This window comes from Panulirus ornatus, chromosome 1 (assembly GCF_036320965.1).
Source record: "Panulirus ornatus isolate Po-2019 chromosome 1, ASM3632096v1, whole genome shotgun sequence".
In the NCBI taxonomy this organism is placed as follows: Eukaryota; Metazoa; Arthropoda; class Malacostraca; order Decapoda; family Palinuridae; genus Panulirus; species Panulirus ornatus.
In genome coordinates this window covers 78,442,871-78,467,978 of record NC_092224.1, presented here as the reverse complement: position 1 = coordinate 78,467,978, position 25,108 = coordinate 78,442,871, and the positions used below count along the sequence as shown (strand labels likewise).

Below are 25,108 nucleotides of genomic sequence, written 5' to 3'. Positions count from 1 at the left end.
CGAACGCGTTTCCCTGCAAGGCTTATTAATTTTAAGGTGTTTTAGATAGTTAAACTTCAGGGTCTTCCCATTAGCCCTTAGAAAAGGATGATATGGCCCTTGAGGAGGATGCTACGAGCTTTGAGTAGGACGGTTCGACTCTTGGTGTGTTATGGCACTGGTTTTCATTTGACCCTTAAGGGTCAGGTTAGAGGCCAAATCGTTCAGTATAACCAGGGGTCGTACCGTCGTGCTCAAGGTTCGCTCTGTCGTGCTAAAGGGTCGTCTGTAACGTCGCGCCCTAAAGTTCGCTCAGGGGTGCTCAAAGATAATGGGGGAAAAAAGAACAGTTCTAAGCAGTGTTAGAGTTGCTATTGAATGAAATAATCTAAGCGATGATGATGTGAATGCAGATAGTATTCAGAAATTTAAAAGCGTCTGATATTCTAGAAATTTCGTTCAGTGACCTACGAGGTGTAGACCTCTCTTCTCGTGCAGTAATATGAATAAATACTAGTATGTAATTGCACAGACATGCATACGTGTGCAACTGATTCCAAAGATCATTTATCATTACATAAAATTTTGTTGGTTTAATGATAGATAACCTTGCGAAATTTTTAAAATCTCCTCGGGAATTTTGGTATCATATTAGCAGAGTTGATTGCAATATTTTTTTCTAGTGGATTGAAGGAATTTTAAAAGTGTAATAAACCTATGATCATCACTTCATTTTGTAAACAATATAAGAAAATCTGATAGTCTATGATCAGGTAATTACTAGAATTCACAAAAAATACATTTACATATAAAAGTTATTGTTGTGTTTTGGTTTAATCCTTCGTGACGTCACAAGCAGTCGACGTGTTTACATTGAACTCGATGACAGGGATACGTGAAGTTTAACTTAGAACACCTTTAAAATAGGTGCGTCTGCCCAATATATTCCTTTTCAGTCTGTGTTTAACCCCATTAGATAAGGTAAGCTGTATACTTTTTGTCCCAAAATATATGTTGTATATAAACTTGAATATTTTTTTCTATATCAAGGGGGACGAGAGGAGGAAAGGTAGGCTGAAATGTGTTGACGTTGACATTTTAGTCTTCTTGGCAAGTTTCAGAATGTAATCTGTATAGAAAATCCCGTTTTTGCTTGTATTCAGATAAAGGCTTAGATTGTTTGCCATGTCATCAGCCTGCTTGGAATCTTTACCGTGTTGAGATGCATTCATATGCTACACGTTGACTTTAATTGAAAACTGTTCAGCATTATGCAGAGGTTATTCTGCTTATTAGTTGTTACCGGTTGGATTACCACTTATATTTCCTGTATTTCCATTATGATAGTGGTTTGATCGTCTTTATCGACAGTATTTTCAAATATCGAGTAATATAAATATGATTTCTAATGAGTGTCAACAGGTTTAATTGTATTTTGCCCACTTCGGTCGCGTGAGAGCTTATATCAATCATCACTAAGTCTAACCAGTGATGGGTAAAAACAGTTAGACCTATCAATATTACCAAACCCCTAACGACAGGGGTCTCTTGCCTCAACTCGAGCATACCTCAACATAAAGATGGTAGAAGGGTAGATGAATGATATTTTTCTAGATTACCTCTGCATTGCTAGTAACTTTGAATAGTGAGTGAGTGGTTATGTTCTGTAATGTTTGTGTAAGAGAATACATAAATGATTTTGTGCCTTTGTATTACTTAACAATATCAAATAAGGTGGTAGTAGCACATCAAAGAAAATTTGGGTTTATCTTTTAAGAATTAATGTCTTACCCGTAAAGATCAACAGAACTTATGAAAATTTGCCTAACCTCCATAGCAGGGAAGATATCTAATAATTTTTGTTTATTTGAGGTATATAGCTGTCATTCCCTTGTTGAACACCACCCAAATGGTGCTACATGTTAACAAAGAGACAACACAGCAAGCTGTCATATAATCTTCAATAGATAACAAATAAGATGGTGTATTTTTTATCATTTTAGCTATTGTGTTTGGCTTTCATAGGTTCAGCTGGTATTTTACATGTGTATTTCCTTGTAGTACATCAAATTCTCTACATTTTCCTAGATATATATACCAAAGTGCTGTATTTATTAAAACCTTGTTGCTATGGCAGTTGTAACATCCAAGGATGCTCTATATGCAGGAGATTCTAAGAAACTCTTAAAAGTATCTCCTTGAGCTCATTCTTATGACTGCAGTAACTAGAATAAGATTTTTCAAATGAAATTACACGCACCTCAACCTAGTGACACATCGTACACAGCTGCTACATCTTGTGATTTATGGTGTATATTCAGTTTGGTATTTTAAAGGGTTTTAACATAAATATGATTGCTATGAGTACTATCTGTTACCTTGCAAGAGTGATACAGCTTTAAAAATCTTTACATAAAGGGAAGGCACAAATGATAGGCTTGCTTGACATTTCCACATATATTGATTAGTGTATGAAAGAAATTTAGGATGCATTGTCTGGTAACAGTGCATGGAATATCAGTACAGGCATTGATTGCTATATATATGTGCTCCAGCCTCAGTGAAGAAAAAATTTACTGGGATAAATAAACACTAACTGCATTCACTGAAAAATATGAGATATATGGGTTGACATTGTTCCCTATTTTCATTAACTGAAATATATTGCTCTAAATATTGCTCCATGACTTCTATTGTATTCTTTAAACAAAATACTACCATGCAGAACAAAACCACTCAATTTTTGAAGCAAATAACTACGCAAAACTTATTATGAAAATCACCACGCCAAAGAAACGATGTTGAAAATGAGCTAATTAGCAATTAGCTTTGGATATTGAGTGATTTTCTCCTGAGATGTTAGTGTAGTGTTTAGAAAATACAATAACAGTTGTGAATGATTTGAGGCATTATTCTTAATTGAATAATTTTTGATAAGGCGATATTATGGTACTGTATTAAGGAGTACGTTGGGTGTGATTAAAGTATGTATGATATACGTTTATGAAAAATCAGTATAACATGAAAACCTCTCAAAACTTTCCTTGCAGTTGAGATTCACCTATATATTCAGTATTCTGGCTGAAATGTACCAGTCACACCCATGACTGAGTTCTGCTTAAATGGTACCATATATCAAGAAACAGATGACACAGTAAATTGTTCTGCATTTCCCAGCTGTAAACAAGCTAAATATTGGTATTCTTGTACTTGTGATGTACCAATGTATTGGCCACTTTTGCTAATGTAATGGTTTTGGTAAAAAATTTTCTAGTGCTCACAATGATTTATACATTTAATGATAAATTATAGTGAAATAGAATGAGATGTTTTACAAAAATGTTTGAGGAAAAAAGCTTCTTTTTTATGATATGCAGTATTCATTATGTTGTTCAAACTGTATGATTGAATTGTTATAATCATTATATCGTTACTCATATAAAAAAGATTATGCAAAGGGTAAGACATATCTTTGAAAATGATACTGTAAATTTATATTATTATTATATTATACTTTGTTGCTGTCTCCCGCTTTTGCGAGGTAGCGCAAGGAAACAGACGAAAGAAATGGCCCAACCCCCCCCATACACATGTATATACATACGTCCACACACGCAAATATACATACCTACACAGCTTTCCATGGTTTACCCCAGACGCTTCACATGCCTTGATTCAATCCACTGACAGCACGTCAACCCCGGTATACCACATCGCTCCAATTCACTCTATTCCTTGCCCTCCTTTCACCCTCCTTCATGTTCAGGCCCCGATCACACAAAATCTTTTTCACTCCATCTTTCCACCTCCAATTTGGTCTCCCTCTTCTCCTTGTTCCCTCCACCTCCGACACATATATCCTCTTGGTCAATCTTTCCTCACTCATCCTCTCCATGTGCCCAAACCACTTCAAAACACCCTCTTCTGCTCTCTCAACCACGCTCTTTTTATTTCCACACATCTCTCTTACCCTTACGTTACTCACTCGATCAAACCACCTCACACCACACATTGTCCTCAAACATCTCATTTCCAGCACATCCATCCTCCTGCGCACAACTCTATCCATAGCCCACGCCTCGCAACCATACAACATTGTTGGAACCACTATTCCTTCAAACATACCCATTTTTGCTTTCCGAGATAATGTTCTCGACTTCCACACATGGTGAAACACATCACAGGAATAGCAGGTCTGCTTGTAAGAAACTGAGAGTCCTGTTTAGATGTCGAAATTTCTTCAGAACAGTTGCTCCATTTATTTTTTTTTCATACATATTCGCCATTTCTTGCGTTAGGGAGGTTAACGTTAAGAACAGAGGACTGAGCGTTAGAGAAAATATCTTTACTTGGCCCCTTCCTCTGATCCTTCTTTTGGAAAATAAAGAAATAGGAGGGGAGGATATCTAGCCCCCTGCTCCCTCCCCTTTTAGTCGCCTTCTACGACATGCAGGGAATATGTGGGAAGTATTCTTTCTCCCCTATCTCCATTTATACAAAGGATTAACCTGTTATTGTATGGACTACTGCTTCCACATCCAGGGTGATTCTAGCTGTGCATTCTTTCTTGACAGAGTTGAGTCAAGAGCGATTTTACTTATAAAATCTCCCAGGATAATGTCAATACTTGACCCAGTTGCTGTACACCGCAATGTTGGTTCACTTTCCCTGTTTTATCGGTATCACTGATTTTGCTCCCAAGAACTAGCTAGACCATGCTATGCTCATCAAGCTGCTGCATCACATGATTACTGTGTGGCTGTTGGCAAGTCAAGAGTGGGTAATTTGACAACTGTCTCAATCTTTACACCTCGAAGCTTTTGAACTTTTTACCTTCTCGTCTTTACCAACAACTAGCACATTTTAAAAGACAGGGTTTTCACTTCTGCCAAAATATGTAAATACTTCCCCTTGTATTTTCTTTTTCCTTATCATTAGATTTTGTATATTACCCTTAAGGTCTTGTGATGATGTGAATTTTTGTGACTGGAGCCTCCAATGTAAAAAAAGAAAAAAGATTTTATCAGAGTATTGTAGATCTGCTCCAGTCACACTTATGATTCAGAAGATACCAAATGTGAAATGGAATTACTGGCAAGGAGAAAAATGAAAGAAAATTAGTTATTTTTTCTTTATTTCTATGCATGACCAGAATATCCTGTGTTAATAGGCTCTGTCTGCAAGAGGTTACAACACACATGGAAAATGATTTTTAGTGGGGTTGCATCATCGAGAGTACTGCCTCATAGAAGCCTTTAGAAAGAGGTCCTGGTGAACACCAGAACTCTTTCAGAGAAACTGGTCCAGGTTGATTACAAATTAAATGAATAACTATGGTATCCTGTATGCTTAGATTGATTAATGTACCGTATCATATTCCATTTTTATGACTGAACAGAGTATCTTTGTTATAATCCTTTTATACCTTCCTTTACCTTATATGAAATTATCCCTAGGGATAGGGGAGAAGGAATACTTTCCATGTGTTCCCTTCATGTCATAGAAGGCGACTAAAGGGGGACGGGAACAGGGGGCTGGATACCCTTCCCTCCTTGTATTTCAATTTCTAAAAGGGGAAACAAGAGAACGAGTCAAGTGGGGAGTGCTCATCCTCTTTGAAGGCTTAGATTGGGGTGTCTGAATGCGTGTGAATGTAACCAAGATGAGAAGAAAGGAGAGATAGGTGTTATGTTTGAGGAAAGAAACTGGATGTTCTGGCTCGAAGTGAAACGAAGCTCAAGGGTAAAGAGGAAGAATGGTTTAGAAAAGTAGTAGGAGTAAAGTCAGGGGTTGGCGAGAGATCAAGAGCTAAGGAAGGAGTAGCGAAGGAGTAGCACTACTCCTGAAGCAGGAGTTGTGGTAGAGTTTGATAGAGTGTAAGAAAGTAACTTTTAGATTTATGTGGGTAAAACTGAAAGTGCATGGAGAGAGATGGCTGGTTATTGGTGCTTATGCACCTGCTTATGAGAAGAAAGATCATAGGAGGCAAGTATTTTGGGAGCAGCAGAGTGAGTGTGTCAGCAGCTTTGGTGCACAAGTCTGGGTATTAGTGATGGGTGATTTGAATGCAAAGGTGAGTAATGTGGCAGTTGAGGTTATGATGTGGTGTACATGGGGTATTCAGTGTTGTGAATGGAAATAGTGTAGAGCTTGTGGATTAGTGTGCTGAAAAAAGACTGGTGATTGGGAATACCTGGTTTAAAAAGAGAGATATACCACACGTCTCTCTTACCCTTTCATTACTTACTCAATCAAATCACCTCACCCCACATGTTGTCCTCAAGCATTTCATTTCCAACACATTCACCCTCCTCAGCACAACCTTATCGATAGCCCATGCCTCGCGACCATATAACATTGTTGGAACCACTATTCCTTCAAACATACCCATTTTTGCTCTCTCAGATAACGTTCTTGCCTTCCACACATTCTTCAATGCTCCCAGAATCTTTGCCCCCTCCCCCACCATGTGACTCACTTCTGCTTCCATGGTGTCTGGTAATATGTAATTCACAGAATGCATCTTAGACAGGGTAAACAGAGAAGAGGTAGTAAAAGCTTTGCGGAAGATGAAAGCCGGCAAGGCAGCAGGTTTGGATGGTATTGCAGTGGAATTTATTAAAAAAGGGGGTGACTGTATTGTTGACTGGTTGGTAAGGCTATTTAATGTATGTATGACTCATGGTGAGGTGCCTGAGGATTGGCAGAATGTGTGCATAGTGCCATTGTACAAAGACAAAGGGGATAAGAGTGAGTGCTCAAATTACAGAGGTATAAGTTTGTTGAGTATTCCTGGTAAATTATATGGGAGGGTATTGATTGAGAGGTTGAAGGCATGTACAGAGCATCAGATTGGGGAAGAGCAGTGTGGTTTCAGAAGTGGTAGAGGATGTGTGGATCAGGTGTTTGCTTTGAAGAATGTATGTGAGAAATACTTAGAAAAGCAAATGGATTTGTATGTAGCATTTATGGATCTGGAGAAGGCATATGATAGAGTTGATAGAGATGCTCTGTGGAAGGTATTAAGAATATATGGTGTGGGAGGCAAGTTGTTAGAAGCAGTGAAAAGTTTTTATCAAGAATGTAAGGCATGTGTACGTGTAGGAAGAGAGGAAAGTGATTGGTTCTCAGTGAATGTAGGTTTGTGGCAGGGGTGTGTGATGTCTCCATGGTTGTTTAATTTGTTTATGGATGGGGTTGTTAGGGAGGTAAATGCAAGAGTTTTGGAAAGAGGGGCAAGTATGAAGTCTGTTGGGGATGAGAGAGCTTGGGAAGTGAGTCAGTTGTTGTTCACTGATGATACAGCGCTGGTGGCTGATTCATGTGAGAAACTGCAGAAGCTGGTGACTGAGTTTGGTAAAGTGTGTGAAAGAAGAAAGTTAAGAGTAAATGTGAATAAGAGCAAGGTTATTAGGTACAGTAGGGTTGAGGGTCAAGTCAATTGGGAGGTGAGTTTGAATGGAGAAAAACTGGAGGAAGTGAAGTGTTTTAGATATCTGGGAGTGGATCTGGCAGCGGATGGAACCATGGAAGCGGAAGTGGATCATAGGGTGGGGGAGGGGGCGAAAATTCTGGGAGCGTTGAAGAATGTGTGGAAGTCGAGAACATTATCTCGGAAAGCAAAAATGGGTATGTTTGAAGGAATAGTGGTTCCAACAATGTTGTATGGTTGCGAGGCGTGGGCTATGGATAGAGTTGTGCGCAGGAGGATGGATGTGCTGGAAATGAGATGTTTGAGGACAATGTGTGATGTGAGGTGGTTTGATCGAGTAAGTAACGTAAGGGTAAGAGAGATGTGTGGAAATAAAAAGAGCGTGGTTGAGAGAGCAGAAGAGGGTGTTTTGAAATGGTTTGGGCACATGGAGAGAATGAGTGAGGAAAGATTGACCAAGAGGATATATGTGTCGGAGGTGGAGGGAACGAGGAGAAGAGGGAGACCAAATTGGAGGTGGAAAGATGGAGTGAAAAAGATTTTGTGTGATCGGGGCCTGAACATGCAGGAGGGTGAAAGGAGGGCAAGGAATAGAGTGAATTGGGGATCGATGTGGTATACCGGGGTTGACGTGCTGTCAGTGGATTGAATCAAGGCATGTGAAGCGTCTGGGGTAAACCATGGAAAGCTGTGTAGGTATGTATATTTGCGTGTGTGGACGTATGTATATACATGTGTATGGGGTGGGTTGGGCCATTTCTTTCGTCTGTTTCCTAGCACTACCTCGCAAACGCGGGAGACAGCGACAAAGCAAAAAAAAAAAAAAAAAAAAAAAGAAGCATCTTAAATTTAGTGAAGAAGTAAACCAAATGGTAGGTTTGACCTGATGCTCCATTGACTATAAGTGCTTTATAAAAACCGTTTGAGGCCCAAATCATTTTGATTTTCAAGCTCGGGTCTTCCACTTGAGAAGAATTTCATAATTAGTCCCTGAACAGAGATTTTTCTTATGAAGAGAGTAACAATGGACTCGGATTAACAACACTTGAGGCAAGATGAAAGAGGGGTGATGAAATAGAAACATTCCTTAAAATAAGATCAGGAATATGATAAATAGACTGACCTTGATTACTCAGAGAAAACAGGATTAATTTAGTAGGACATGAACACATATTGTAAAGAGTAGAAATGTTAAACAGCACTTCTCACAGTATGTAGTGGAACAGGCTGATGAACCAGGTTGTAAACTCATCCACTGTTGATGAATTCAAGAGTTATGGCAAAATAATCAGCTAACAATATTTCTCTTCATGCATAATACAGAGTCATGTTTTAAGGCAAGTAACCAAAGTGCTAATGGATGCATACTGTTCAATTTGTCCACAATTAATATTGCAGCTGGAAATTGATTTTGAGGCCTAGATATTAACAGTCATGTGCACATAAGATTCTTTAGGAGTTTAACTGTAACTCAGCCTTTGACCTGTCATTTCCATCTAACAAAAATTCTGTACTGTTTTTGTCAACCTTCCCTGTATTTTGAGAATTGAAAGTACTGGATTATAAGATCACAGTACATAGATTCTGCCAGTCCTCACGCACCTCACTTTTGGCCATGCATACTTTGAAAATCTTGACTAACCCATCAACAGCACTGTCACCCCCCTTTTTTGAGAAACTCACTGTCACTCCTATACACTCCTGCTGCTTTGCTATGCCTCTTCTCATTTTGCCATTCCATTCACCATGACTCTTGCTCCTCTTACCTTTTCTTGCCAAACACACCATGTCTGCCATGCTATCATCTTACACAGGAAGAGGTAAAGATGAAAGAAGGAAAAGTATTCCAGGGCAGAAGAAAGCAGTGTATGGTAATGGTCAGTCTTATGTGACTAGTCTGTGGGAAGCAGCACCACATACAGAACAAGGAGAGGGCATCATGATGACAAAGAAAGGGATGGTTGAAGAGAGTTGATTAGGTGTAAGGCTTTTGACTCCATTTTTTAAGTGAGGTGGAGCAAGTGCTTCCCCACATATGCAATCAGTAGTGGAACAAGCAAAATTCTGGTAGATATGGACTAGCTGCACCGAAGACAAGTAATTACTTCACCTTAGCAGCACTCACAGCTTTTAGGAAACAGACTATGTGTTGCTCAGTGTGAAGGTGCTTTCAGGATATAGATTAGGATAATCTATTGCAGGACTGAATTATATTGTTTTGAAATTCATGGTAAGAAAAAAGTAAGAGCTGGAAAGAAAGGAGAAATTGGGTTTTGGCTCCACTGAATATAACCAGGTTACTGTTTCCCCATTCCAAAATGCTGCACAGCTCAGAATAAAGAGTGATAAGTTCACTATGAAAGATACAGCAAGTATTACAGTGAGAAGGGACAAGAAAGTGAGTTTAATTTATGGTATATAGAGTAGAATCATTGGTATAAGTGATTTGGGGTTGAGGTTGCAGAAATAAAATTAGATATAGAGAGAAGAAATAGAGTGGATGTTAGGAGAGAACCTGGGATGCTTATTTTCTATACAAAAAATGTTTTACCCAAGGAGCATTAAAATTGTTTAAAGACTTTTGTGAGGGAAGAGTTATTAGAATGAGATGTTGATAGCCATAGGTTATTTACCTGCTTAGTAGTTCCTCCTTTCCTGAGGTCTTCTTTGGTAAAATACATGGAGAAGGGTGAGTGAGGGGGTTATGCTTAAAAGAGGGACTTTGAGCCCATGAAAAACATGTTTTTATGGTAGAGTGTTTATGTATGCTGCACCCATTGCTCAACCCCCCTCCTCACCTGTGGAGGTTTAGTTACTTTCTGATGGCTTTTGTGGTCTGAAATTAGTATTGTGACAACTGATTAGGAGGATTTTGGTGGTGTGACATGGGAACATGAGATAACGAGTGATGACTGCATGATTTTTAGATAGATTTTTCATGTTGTTCTTCAGTATACCTAATACTTTTACCTTATAGTGTATCTTTTTATTGCCTACATTAGATGCGACTTTGGTATAGGTGGTTGTATGTTTTACCTCACATAGTTTAGAATTTGGTATAGGTGGTCGTATGTTTTGCCTCACATAGTTTAATCCAGTTCCTTTAAGGGAATAATAAATGAAGGGCAAGTGAAGAGTCTAGCTTAGAAATATGCTTTTCCCTGATGCAAAGCCAATTTTATGAATAGTTTATTGTGGTAAGGATTAAGGAATACAGTAGTTTTGAAATGTATTATTGCATTTGACAGTTCATGTTTTAGGACATTGACAGAAATATATATTTTCTATTTTTCAGATCTGATAATGAAACTTTGATTAAATTCAAAATTACAAAAGTGTGTGAAATAGTGAATGGTCAAGAAGCCTGCCAAGATGGGGGCTGGTAGTAGCAGCATCAGTGACCTGGCCTCTAATGAGTATTTAAAGCGCTTTGTCAGTGCAGAAGTCATTACGGCAAATGATCCCTTCTGGAACCAACTCCTGTCATTTACATTTTCTATACCAAACTCCAGGTAGGTATTTCTTTTGTTAAATTAAGCATTCCCCATGAGTTATACTGAGATATAGAAGCAGCAACAACAAGAGTGTTTATCAGTCTTACTGGAAAAATGCTGCCTGGGATGATATTCTCATTTTGATGTAATGTAATTGGGCAGCATGTAAAACTTTGTGATATTTAGTTATTTAGCTGTATATTGTATTCTTGCACAGAAAGTTATTTAGATGACTTTCCAAACAGATTCAGCTCTTGCCTAAAATTATTTATGAATGATGGCAAGGTCATAAGAGAAATTAAGTATGATGATTGCATCAGCTTATAGGACCTGGACAAACACCATAGTTGGTCAGATAAGTAAATTATGAGAGTCCAATTAAGGGCAGTGTAATGAGGACGGGAAAAAGGGAAAGAAAGCCTCAGTATGATTATTACCTAACAAGAAATGAATTACAGGAATCTATGTGTTTAAGAGACTTAGGGGTCAACATCATGCCAAAGCTGCACAGGAGGAGAACTGAAAGAGGCAAAGTGTCTACTGGAAAACAGGATTGCATTAGGGCATGGATAATGAATAAGCTATTCGCTGGCTGTACTGTAACAAGCCACAACTAGAATATGCCACTCATATCTTGCCACCATATCACCAAGATGTGATTGAGAGGATCCAGAAAAGATCTAACAAGACGGTACATGAATTAAGAGAACTCTCCATTTATTTTCTGTTCCTTTTCATTCCCTCCTTGGAATCACAAATCCATTTCTTCATTCATGTTTGTAACAAGCTCAAGGCATAGACCCCAACAATTGGTTAGTGAATGAGAGAGATTGATGGTTTGATACTTAGCTAGATAGCTGTATGATTGTTGAGTCCTGTGGATGAGAATACTCCAGCTTCAAACGTTTTCTTATAGTTGTAGGAGGTAAATTACCCATGAATATGTCATATTTTATGATTAGAATATTGTTTTAACTCTCCACAGAGCTACAGCTCTCTCATATTGTCATAGAACCATTCCTATGGTAGCAGAATGGTTTTTCATCTCTCAAAATCAGCTTTTTATATATCAGTGGTTACTTGTTTCAATGTGTAAACATGCCTTTCCCTGTTAATGCTTTGTTATATCATTCAAAGTTTACAAAGGATTCTTTCATTTTAGATTCGGGGTCCCCTTTGTATTCCTACTTTTTCCACCTATACTTTTCAACAATTTAACCAAAAGTGAAATTTCTTTATTCTGATGTAAACTATGAATTGCAGTTCAGACTACCGTCTTTTGGAAGAATCAGTGACACCACTCTACATGGAGCTTTTGCAGAATCATTCAGCCAGTGGCAACATGGCTTCCTTAATCCGTGTCTTCCTATCCAGAGCAACAGAGCTCAAAGCATCAGCACAGTGTGACAAGTAAGTTTTAGGTGAGAACTGTAATGGCTGCTTTGATTTCTCTTTCTATGACATTGCTGTGACACTAGATTATTCAGTTGTATCACTATGGAGATAAAGGATTTATGTTTGATTTATAAGGTTAACATGGCATGGGTATGGAGGTTGAAAGGAAGTGGATACAAGTGCAAGGGCTTATAGCAAAAAGAGAGGTAAGAAGGGCAATAATGAAGCTGAAGGTAGAAACGGCACCTGCATTGGATGGGATTTGACAGAATTGCTGAAGTATGGAGGAGAAAGTGTGACAGAGTGGATACATCTGATATGTAATTTGGCATGGAATCGGAAGGTTGTGACTGTGGATTGGTTGAAAGTTATTATTGTTCCTCATTTCAAAGGAAAAGGTGCTAAAGTTGTATGTATCAATTATAGGGGAATAAGTTTGGTAAGTATAACAGGAAAAGTGTATGCGACTGATAGAGTGATTGAAATAAATGAATGCAGAAAAAGTGAAGAGCAAGGGGGTTTTAGAAAGGATGGGCATTTGTGGATCAGATTTTTGTGGTAAGGCGATCGTTGAAAAGTATTTGATAAAAGGTAAGAAGTTGTATGCAGCTTTTATGGATCTGGAGAAAGAATATGAGTCGAGTGGAATGCTGTATGGGGTGTGTTAAGGATATATTGGGTAGGGGATAACTGTTGGATTGTGTGAAAGCCTTCAATACAGGAGATAATGCGTGTATAAGAATGGGTGTAGAGTTGAATGAAAGTTTTGGTATTGATTTAGGTGTGAGGCAGGGCTGTGTGATATTACCATGGCTTTTTAATATATTCATATTTATTTATTATACTTTATCGCTGTCTCCCACGTTAGTGAGGTAGTGCAAGGAAACAGACGAAAGAATGGCCCAACCCACCCACATACACATGTATATACATACACATCCACACACGCAGATATACATACCTATACATCTCAACGTATACATATATATACACACACAGACATATACATATATACATATGTACGTAATTCATACTGTCTGCCTTTATTCAATTTTATATATTTATATAGTATTTTGAAGTTTTCTTGAATGTGTTTGATGATAGAGTGGCAGATATAGGGTGTTTTGGTCAAGATGGTGTGCAAAGTGAGAGGGTTAGAGAGAATGATTTGGTAAACAGAGAAGAGGTAGTAAAAGCTTTGCGGAAGATGAAAGCCGGCAAGGCAGTGGGTTTGGATGGTATTGCAGTGGAATTTATTAAAAAAGGGGGTGACTGTATTGTTGACTGGTTGGTAAGGTTATTTAATGTATGTATGACTCATGGTGAGGTGCCTGAGGGCTGGCGGAATGCGTGCATAGTGCCATTGTACAGAAGCAAAGGGGATAAGAGTGAGTGCTCAAATTACAGAGGTATAAGTTTGTTGAGTATTCCTGGGAAATTATATGGGAGGGTATTGATTGAGAGGGTGAAGGCATGTGCAGAGCATCAGATTGGGGAAGAGCAGTGTGGTTTCAGAAGTGGTAAAGGATGTGTGGACCAGGTGTTTGCTTTGAAAAATGTATGAGAAATACTTAGAAAAGCAAATGGATTTGTATGTAGCACTTATGGATCTGGAGAAAGCATACAATAGAGTTGATAAAGATGCTCTCTGGAAGGTATTAAGAATGTATGGTGTGGGAGGCAAGTTGCCATAAGCAGTGAAAAGTTTTTATCAAGGATGTAAGGCATGTGTACAAGTAGGAAGAGAGGAAAGTGATTGGTTCTCAGTGAATGTTGGTTTGCGGCTGGGGTGTGTGATGTCTCTATGGTTGTTTAATTTGTTTTTTGGATGGGGTTGTTAGGGAGGCGAATGCAAAAGTTTTGGAGTGAAGGGCAAGTATGCAGTCTGTTGTGGATGAGAGAGCTTGGGAAATGAGTCAGTTGTTGTTTGCTGATGATACAGCGCTGGTGGCTGATTCATGTGAGAAACTGTAGAAGCTGGTGACTGAGTTTGGTAAAGTGTGTGAAAGAAGAAAGCTGAGAGTAAATGTGAATAAGAGCAAGGTTATTAGGTACAATAGGGTTAAGGGACTAGTCAATTGGGAGGTAAGTTTGAATGGAGAAAAAATGGAGGAGGTGAAGTGCTTTAGAAATCTGGGAGTGGATTTGGCAGCGAATGGAACCAAGGAAGCGGAAGTGAGTCACAGGGTGGGGGAGGGGGGTGAAAGTTCTGGGAGCATTGAAGAATGTGTGGAAGTCGAGAACATTATCTCGGAAAGCAAAAATGGGGGTGTTTGAAGGAATAGTGGTTCCAACAATGTTATATGGTTGCGAGGCGTGGGCTATCGATAGAGTTATGTGGAGGAGGGTGGATGGGTTGGAAATGAGATGTTTGAGGACAGTATGAGGTGTGAGGTGGTTTGATCGAGTAAGTAATGAAAGGGTAAGAGAGGTGTGTGGTAATAAAAAGAGTGTTTGAGAGAGAAGAAGTGGGTGTATTTGTGTATCCTCATCTATAGCCTATGTCTCACAGTTATATATCACTGTTGGGATTACCTTGCCTTCAGACATACCCATTTTTGCCCTCCCAGATAGTGACCTTTCCATGCATTCCTCATTGCTCCCAGAATCTTTGTTCCCTCTTCCACGCTATGACTCATCACAACTTCCATGGTTCCCTTCACTGCTATATTCATTCCCAGGTTTACATATTTAAAATGCTTCACTTCCTCCAAGTTTTTCCATTTTAACTCCTACCCAAACTAACCTGACTGTACTGCTAAGCTTAATCACGTTGATCTTATTCACATTTACCCCTACCTTTCTTATTTTGCTCATTGGCCTCCTTTGAGGCCATTTAGGCAAGGGATCAGGCATATCAGGCTTGGAAAAACTCTCCTTCCTCTGACTCCCACTTAGCATTTATCACACCCATAACTATTGCAAGTTCATTGTCCATGAAGGAAAGCATTCCCTAATTCAAAGGAAGTGTGATAACCTCTCCTTGTCATCCACTGATAGGTGTCTCTGATCTTTATCCCAGGGCATCACTAACAACTTTTGTTGCTTTACCTTTTCTTCTTTTTTTCCATTCTGATGGTACTACAGCTATCTCTCCCATAGATAAAGCAACTCTCTTTGGTTCCCATTTCTCCTCTAACTCCACCTTGGATGACTCTAACATCCCTTCATCCTCTGATGCTCTTCTTATTAATCCTGTGCCCTTCCTGGCATTTGCTTTTCGGACTGTCCTAAAAGCACTTTTTTGTTTGGATACAAGTAAAGCCTATGGTTCTGATGGCATCTATCCTCATGTATTAAAAGAGTGTGCTTCTGAACCTGCACTTGTGCTTGCTCATCTGTTCTATATTGCTTTGTTGCTGTCTCCCACTTTAGCAAAGTAGTGCAAGGAGACAGATGAAAGAATGGCCCAACCCACCCAAATACACATGTATATACATACACATCCACACACGCAGATATACATACCTATACATCTCAACGTATACATATATATACACACACAGACATATACATATGTACACATGTACATAATTCATACTGTCTGCCTTTATTCATTCCCATCGCCACCCCGCCACACATGAAATAACAACCCCCTCCCCCCTCATGTGTGCGAGGTAGCTCTAGGAAAAAACAACAAAGGCCACTTTCGTTCACACTCAGTCTCTAGCTGTCATGTAATAATGAACCACAGCTCCCTTTCCAGATCCAGGCCCCACAGAACTTTCCATGGTTTACCCCAGACGCTTCACATGCCCTGTTTCAATCCTTTGACAACACGTCGACCCCGGTATACCACATCATTCCAATTCACTCTATTCCTTGCACACCTTTCACCCTCCTGCACGTTCAGGCCCCGATCACTCAAAATCTTTTTCACTCCATCTTTCCACTTCCAATTTGGTCTCCCACTTCTCGTTCCCTCCACCTCTGACACATATATCCTCTTTGTCAATCTTTCCTCACTCATTCTCTCCATGTGCCCAAACCATTTCAAAACACCCTCTTCTGCCCTCTCAACCATACTCTTTTTATTACCGCACATCTCTCTTACCCTATTATTACTTACTCGATCAAACCACCTCACACCACATATTGTTCTCAAACATCTCATTTCCAGCACATCCACCCTCCTGCGCACAACTCTATCCATAGCCCACGCCTCGCAACCATATAACATTGTTGGAACCACTATTCCTTCAAACATACCCATTTTTGCTCATCTATTCTATTTACATTAAAAAACCAGAAACTTCTTGGAAGCATGCATCGGTACCCATCTCTAAGAAGGGTGACCATTCTAACCCATCTAACTATTGTCCTGTTGCTTTTACATCTACCATTTCCAGAGTCTTTGAATCCCTCCCCAACTTCCTTAGGCATCTTAAATCTCACAGTCTTCTCTCTGATCATCTGTATGACTTCCATAAAGTGAAATCCTGTGGTGATATTCTTTTCTATGTTATTAATGTCTGGTCATCATCCCTGAAAGCTTTTGGTGAGTCTTGTGTAGTTGCTCTTGATATTTTCAAAGCTTTTGATAGGGTGAGGCATCATAGTCTCATCCCTAAACTCCCCTCTTTGACTTCCATCCTGTACTTTGCTACCTCATATCTAGCACCCTTTTAGGCTGGTCTATCTCCAAGGTTGTTGATGGGTCAACCTCCTCCCTTTTGCCATCAACAGCAGTGTCCCCAAGGTTCTGTCTTGTTCCTTACAATTTTTCTCCTTTTTTTTTTTTATCAAGGATTTCTTCTCTTCCAGAAATAACCAAATTCACTCTTATACTGATGACTCAACAATGCATTTCTCTGCATCCTTCAGTTCTGCTCCTTCTTCTTTCACTCAAACTGCTTCTCATCTTGACACAACTTCTTCAATATACACGGACTGGGACAGGATATCTCAATAGGTTAGATCAAATCTTGTTAAGTTTAATGCCTCCAAGACCTAGTTTCTACCCTTCCTTACTGAAAATTCTTCACAACTTTCCTCTTTCCTTTGACAGTTATATAATTCCACCTCTTGACTCTATGAACATACATGGTATTACTATAACAGCCAGTCTTTCTTGGGAACCCCTTGTTATGGAAATAGGTAAGGCTGCCAGTAAGAAACTGGGAGTCCTGTATAGATGTCAAAATTTCACTCCATCTGTACAGCTACTCTGTTTATATGGAGGATTGATCCATCTTTATATTGAGTACTGCCCTCATATCTGGGGTGGTTCTAGCTCTGCATCTTTGCTTGACAGAGTTAAGTTGAAAATAACTTGACTTATAAACTCTCTTAGGCTAACTGCTGAACTTGACATGCTTGCCCTTCACCTCAATGTAAGTTCAGTTTCCCTCTTCTATAGGTATTACCTTGATTACTTTGGGATTTGCTCCCTAGAGCTGGAGGCGTGGGTTATAGATAGAGTTGTGTGCAGGAGGGTGGATGTGCTGGAAATGATATGTTTGAGGACAATATGTGGTGTGAGGTGGTTTAATCGAGTAAGTAATGAAAGGGTAAGAGATATGTGTGGTAATAAAAAGAGTGTGGTTGAGAGAGCAGAAGAGGGTGTTTTGAAATGGTTTGGTCACATGGAGAGAATGAGTGAGGAAAGATTGACAAAGAGGATATATGTGTCAGAGGTGGAGGGAATGAGAAGTGGGAGACCAAAGTGGAGGTGGAAAGATGGAGTGAAAAAGATTTTGAGCGATCGGGGCCTGAACATGCAGGAGGGTGAAAGGCGTGCAAGGAATAGAGTGAATTGGAACGATGTGTTATACCGGGGTCGATGTGCTGTCAATGGATTGAACCAGGGCATATGAAGCATCTGGGGTAAACCATGGAAAGTTGTGTGGGGCCTGGATGTGGAAAGGGAGCTGTGATTTCGGTGCGCTATACATGACAGCTAGAGACTGAGTGTGAACGAATGTGGCCTTTGTTGTCTTTTCCTAGCGCTGCCTCGCGCACATGGGGGGAGAGGGCTGTCATTTCGTGTGTGGCGCGGTAGCGTCGGGAATGAATAAGGGCAGACAGTTTGAATTATGTACATTCTTTCATACTATTCGTCATTTCCCGCATAAACAAGGCAGCACCAAGAACAGAGGACTGGGCCTTTGAGGGAACATCCTCACCCGACCCCCTTGTCTGTTCCTTCCTTTGGAAGAGAAAAAAAAAAATGAGAGGGGAGGATTTCCAGCACCCGCTCCCTTCCCTTTTAGTCGCCTTCTACGACACGCAGGGAATACGTGGGAAGTATTCTTTTTCCCCTATCCCCAGGGAATTGTGTACATGTATTTATATTTATTTATTATACTTTGTCGCTGTCTCCCGCGTTTGCGAGGTAGCGCAAGGAAACAGACGAAAGAAATGGCCCAACCCACCCCCATACACATGTATATACATACGTCCACACACGCAAATATACGTCCACACACGCAAATATACATACCTGCACAGCTTTCCATGGTTTACCCCAGACGCTTCACATGCCTTGATTCAATCCACTGACAGCACGTCAACCCCGGTATACCACATCGCTCCAATTCACTCTATTCCTTGCCCTCCTTTCACCCTCCTGCATGTTCAGGCCCCAATCACACAAAATCTTTTTCACTCCATCTTTCCACCTCCAATTTGGTCTCCCTCTTCTCCTTGTTCCCTCCACCTCCGACACATATATCCTCTTGGTCAATCTTTCCTCACTCATCCTCTCCATGTGCCCAAACCACTTCAAAACACCCTCTTCTGCTCTCTCAACCACTATCTTTTTATTTCCACACATCTCTCTTACCCTTACGTTACTCACTCGATCAAACCACCTCACACCACACATTGTCCTTAAACATCTCATTTCCAGCACATCCATCCTCCTGCGCACAACTCTATCCATAGCCCACGCCTCGCAACCATACAACATTGTTGGAACCACTATTCCTTCAAACATACCCATTTTTGCTTTCCGAGATAATGTTCTCGACTTCCACACATTCTTCAAGGCCCCCAGAATTTTCGCCCCCTCCCCCACCCTATGATCCACTTCCGCTTCCATGGTTCCATCCGCTGCCAGATCCACTCCCAGATATCTAAAACACTTCACTTCCTCCAGTTTTTCTCCATTCAAACTCACCTCCCAATTGACTTGACCCTCAACCCTACTGTACCTAATAACCTTGCTCTTATTCACATTTACTCTTAACTTTCTTCTTCCCATGTATTCCCTGCGTGTCGTAGAAGGCGACTAAAAGGGGAGGGAGCGGGTGGCTGGAAATCCTCCCCTTTCTTGTTTTTTTTTTTTTATTTTCCAAAAGAAGGAACAGAGAAGGGGGTCAGGTGAGGATATTCCCTCTAAGGCCCAGTTCTCTGTTCTTAACGCTACCTCGCTAACGCGGGAAATGGCAAATAGTATAAAAAACAAAAAAGATATATATATATATATATATATATATATATATATATATATATATATATATATATATATATATATATGTCTGGGTGTGTATGTATATATATGTATACGTTGAGATGTATAGGTATGTATATGTGCGTGTGTGGATGTGTATGTAAATACATGTGGATGTGGGTGGGTTGGGCCATTCTTTTGTCTATTTCCTTGTGCTACCTCGCTAACACGGGAGACAGCGACAAAGTATAATATAAGTATAATATCTTTGAGTATCAGAGTATTATAGCAACTTTTTTTTCTCTACAGCAGTGTGTTTACATGGCAAGCTTACAATGCTTTGTTTATTGTTCGGTGTGTATGCAAGCTACTTATCCAGCATTTGTCAGAGGAAGAAGTGATTGATGTTCTACAGATGTCTTCACCACCCGCAGAGGAAGGTGGGTTCCATACCAGGTTAATGATATAATGTGCATATACCTTTATTAAAGCCAAGTGTTTTTTTCAGTGAATTCACTCTACTGAATGTAAGCTATGTACTTGTCAGTACATTGGACTAAACTTTTACTATTTCAAAGAAAGACCATTTCTCACACTGAAGAATGGTTATGTATGAAGAATTCTCTGAGCATTTTGGTTGCATTACATCTCTATGTGTTAGGCAGTGGAGATCCAACACAACCGCTGAATGCATTTGCTGAAAATTTTTCCATGCTGGTTTAGCACTTACATGTAAAGTAATTGCCTCTTGCTCGCAGTGAAGATAGTTAAGCATATCATGATTTTTATTATGATATCTTGAATGTGGAAAGGGAGCTGTGGTTTCGGTGCATTATTACATGACAGCTAGAGACTGAGTGTGAACGAATGGGGCCTTTGTTGTCTTTTCCTAGTGCTACCTAGCTCACATGAGGGGGGAGGGGGTTGTTATTCCATGTGTGGTGAGGTGGCGATGGGAATGAATAAAGGCTGACAGTATGAATTATGTACATGTGTATATATGTATATGTCTGTGTGTGTATATATATGTATACATTGAGTTGTATAGGTATGTATATTTGCGTGTGTGTATGTGTCTGTATATACATGTGTATGTGGGTAGGTTGGGCCATTCTTTCATCTGTTTCCTTGCGCTACCTCGCTGACGCGGGAGACAGTGACAAAGCAAAATAAATAAATAAATAAATAAATATGTATATGTACATTGAAATGTATAGGTATGTATATGTGCGTGTGTGGACGTGTATGTATATACTTGTGTATGTGGGTGGGTTGGGCCATTCTTTTGTTTGTTTCCTTGCGCTACCTCGCTGACGCGGGAGACAGCACCAAGTATGATAAATAATAAAAAAATAATCCTTATCAAGTAAGGCAATCTAAGTTGTTAAGGGACAGTTCTTTACAGTAGGAGCTAGAAAATTTTGAGATTTAGTGAGGTGGTGATTGTAAGGCTGTGATGATTCAACAATGTGTGACATCATGTAGTAGAAGAAGTAGTCCTGAGTAAATCATCATACCTTTCCTAAAGATGATTTTCATTAATATTTCCTACAGTGTTCTGATAATTCACGTCCATATTTCTCTCTTCCTTTGTAACTTCGCATCTCTTTCTCAAGTAATATATTTCAGGAGACTGCAGTCCTCTCACCATTCTGCCATTCTACACCCATGTCTCACTTCCACACATAAAGGTAGGCTCCACCACTCCTAGATGATTCTTGGCACTTATATTCTCACTTCACCCATTGTACACATCACAATAGTGTTTGAATTTTGTGTTGGCTGTTCTAAGGGATTTGCATTAGAGTTAGACTCACATATCTAGATATATCATTTTCATCCTCATTGGGAAGGGGGATTTATGCAAAATCTCTGTTTCTGCAATCATTACAAATTATAGTATCTTCTGTACTTGCATACCTCTTGTATACACACTCCTTCAGGCAGTAAAGCCATCTTATCTTCAATTTCCTTTTACACATACTGCCACCCACTTAGGTACATGCTGATTATCATGTTTTTTATATCGTAGGCTCTAGTCACAGACATAAGTCATCTTCAAAGTTAGGCCTTAAATAATGAATAAAAAAGAGCCGAAAGGATAGGAGGGTAAAGAGAGAAGACAAAGAGTGGTCCAAGAATTTTAGTGGAAGTGGAAAACATTTTTTAGATGAGGACAGGTCATTACTGTTAGGAAAGTCAAAAGATGGCACAGGTTGTTCCCCTCTAACCTGGTGCTCTTTGTTCCAGCAACTTCCATGGTCCGGCATGTTTTGAACCTACCATCGATAGTTATTAGTTTATGGATCTGCCACCAGGGTGGTGCTGTTAGCAGCATTAAGGTGCCAGAGCCTGTTTACACTAGCTGAGCTGATTAACAGTCCTTTTAATTTCTAATATTCAGCTGTATTTTATCCCTTCAGGATGTCATCCAAGAGACCAAGAGGTGCAGAAGAAGGTGCTAATGTTAATAAGAATCAGCATAAATCATTATCTGTTCTTGAAAAGGTGGAGTTACTAAAAAAATTAGATTAAGAAGCTTTTGTAAAGACTTTTTGTGAGTACTATGAGATCGGATTGTCAACCGTGTATGACTTGGAGGTCAATTTCTGTTTTCCAGCATTTTCTGTGGTCTGGCAATGGCCAGGTCCCGAGGTTGCCAAATTAAAGAGGTACAACCTGTATATGCAACTTTCCAGAATCAGTTATTAGAGATAAGATTGTAGTTTACCTTATACAACAGTCTGATCAATGATACATAGATTTAGAGAGCACTTCCTTGAAATTTATCCTCCAAAAGTCCCAAGTTCTTTTTTATTTAAATTACATCTCCATGGGAGATACAAAAATGAGATAGAGGAGAGGATTCAGCGCAGTATATATATCTTTCTTTCAAACTATTCACCATTTCCTGCGTTAGCGAGGTAGCGTTAAGAACAGGGGACTGGGCCTTTTGGAAAATTAAAAAAAAGATATATAAAATATATATAAGAGAGGCAGAGCTAAGATGCTGTTGGTAGACTTATTTGTGGTTTGTGGTGTTTGGGTCTGGTACTGTGCCTGCCATGAAATTTGTGATGTGGTCAAGACAGGAAATCATGTACAGATTTTGCTTATGACAAAGCCAGCCAGTTTATATAAACCTTCACTAATATTCATGTTGCAATTTTTTGTGCATTTGATAAGAGAAGATTCAATGATATTTTTCTTGATCAAGGAGTTACAGGTCATAACTGAATTAGCACTAGTTCAATCAGTTCATTGGTCATAATTTCTAGCATGAATAAACAAAGCATTAGAAACCTATCCTGTTCTTATACAATATCTATATCATTAAATCCAACAGAGAGATCCCTACCAGTCTGTTCAGTATAAGATATTTTGCAACCTTTACGAGGTAATCTGTAAACATGGATCGCAGTTTTCTGGCATGTTTTTGATTAAGATATTCATACATGATATTAGTATTGCTGAAAGCTACATTCACATTTCTGGCTCTGAGTAGGCGGGGAACTAAAATTATCACTAAATGGAAAACTAGAAGATTCTCGGTATCAAGGGAAGGATTAGGGTTAACTCTTCTGAATGATTTCTTTGCCAAATTCTGAGATTTATCAGCAAAAGATCTAGGATACTTTAATTTAGATTGAATTGCATAAATCTTATCGTACTCTTCATCAATAAATTCTGGACTGCATATACATAGTGCCCTAAGGAATATTGACTGGAATGATGATTGTTTAATTCTATCATGTTGTGCTGAGTAATGTAGAATATAAAAAAATGAGAGGGTTAGGGAAAGTGATTTGGTAAACAGAGAAGAGTTAGTAAAAGCTTTGCGGAAGATGAAAGCCGGCAAGACAGCGGGTTTGGATGGTATTGCAGTGGAATTTATTAAAAAAGGGGTTGACTGTATTATTGACTGGTTAGTAAGGTTATTTAATGTATGTATGACCCATGGTGAGGTGCCTGAGGATTGGCAGAATGCTTGCATAGTGCCATTGTACAAAGGCAATGGGAATAAAAGTGAGTGCTCAAATTACAGAGGTATAAGTTTGTTGAGTATTCCTGGGAAATTATATGGGAGGGTAGTGATTGAGAGGGTGAAGGCATGTACAGAGCATCAGATAGGGGAAGAGCAGTGTGGTTTCAGAAGTGGTAGAGGATGTGTGGATCAGGTGTTTGCTTTGAAGAATGTATGTGAGAAATACTTAGAAAAGCAAATGGATTTGTATGTAGCATTTATGGATCTGGAGAAGGCATGGATTTGTATGTAGCATTTATGGATCTGGAGAAGGCATATGATAGAGTTGATAGAGATGCTCTGTGGAAGGTATTAAGAATATATGGTGTGGGAGGAAAGTTGTTAGAAGCAGTGAAAAGTTTTTATCGAGGATGTAAGGCATGTGTACGTGTAGGAAGAGAGGAAAGTGATTGGTTCTCAGTGAATGTAGGTTTGCGGCAGGGGTGTGTGATGTCTCCATGGTTGTTTAATTTGTTTATGGATGGGGTTGTTAGGGAGGTAAATGCAAGAGTTTTGGAAAGAGGGGCAAGTATGAAGTCTGTTGGGGATGAGAGAGCTTGGGATGTGAGTCAGTTGTTGTTCGCTGATGATACAGTGGTGGTGGCTGATTCGTCTGAGAAACTGCAGAAGCTGGTGACTGAGTTTGGTAAAGTGTGTGGAAAAAGAAAGTTAAGAGTAAATGTGAATAAGAGCAAGGTTATTAGGTACAGTAGGGTTGAGGGTCAAGTCAATTGGGAGGTGAGTTTGAATGGAGAAAAACTGGAGGAAGTGAAGTGTTTTAGATATCTGGGAGTGGATCTGGCAGCGGATGGAACCATGGAAGCGGAAGTGGATCATAGGGTGGGGGAGGGGGCGAAAATTCTGGGGGCCTTGAAGAATGTGTGGAAGTCGAGAACATTATCTCGGAAAGCAAAAATGGGTATGTTTGAAGGAATAGTGGTTCCAACAATGTTGTATGGTTGCGAGGCGTGGGCTATGGATAGAGTTGTGCGCAGGAGGGTGGATGTGCTGGAAATGAGATGTTTGAGGACAATGTGTGGTGTGAGGTGGTTTGATCGAGTGAGTAGCGTAAGGGTAAGAGAGATGTGTGGAAATAAAAAGAGCGTGGTTGAGAGAGCAGAAGAGGGTGTTTTGAAGTGGTTTGGGCACATGGAGAGAATGAGTGAGGAAAGATTGACCAAGAGGATATATGTGTCGGAGGTGGAGGGAACGAGGAGAAGAGGGAGACCAAATTGGAGGTGGAAAGATGGAGTGAAAAAGATTTTGTGTGATCGGGGCCTGAACATGCTGGAGGGTGAAAGGAGGGCAAGGAATAGAGTGAATTGGATCGATGTGGTATACCGGGGTTGACGTGCTGTCAGTGGATTGAATCAGGGCATGTGAAGCGTCTG

General features: G+C 39.7%; 1 protein-coding gene across 2 annotated transcripts in view; it reads left to right on the top strand.

The window, feature by feature from the left end:
- Positions 1-827: 827 nt before the first annotated feature.
- Positions 828-25,108, top strand: part of LOC139749927 (dymeclin) — a 120,881-nt gene continuing 96,600 nt past the window's right edge. The window contains exons 1-4 of one of the 2 annotated variants that reach the window (XM_071664347.1): positions 828-960; positions 10,707-10,923; positions 12,169-12,315; positions 20,003-20,133. In XM_071664347.1, coding sequence (XP_071520448.1) covers positions 10,763-10,923; positions 12,169-12,315; positions 20,003-20,133 — 439 coding nt within the window. In that variant the 5' untranslated portion in view covers positions 828-960; positions 10,707-10,762. The remainder of the gene's footprint in view (positions 961-10,706; positions 10,924-12,168; positions 12,316-20,002; positions 20,134-25,108) is intronic. The other variant, XM_071664357.1, reaches the window with a different exon arrangement.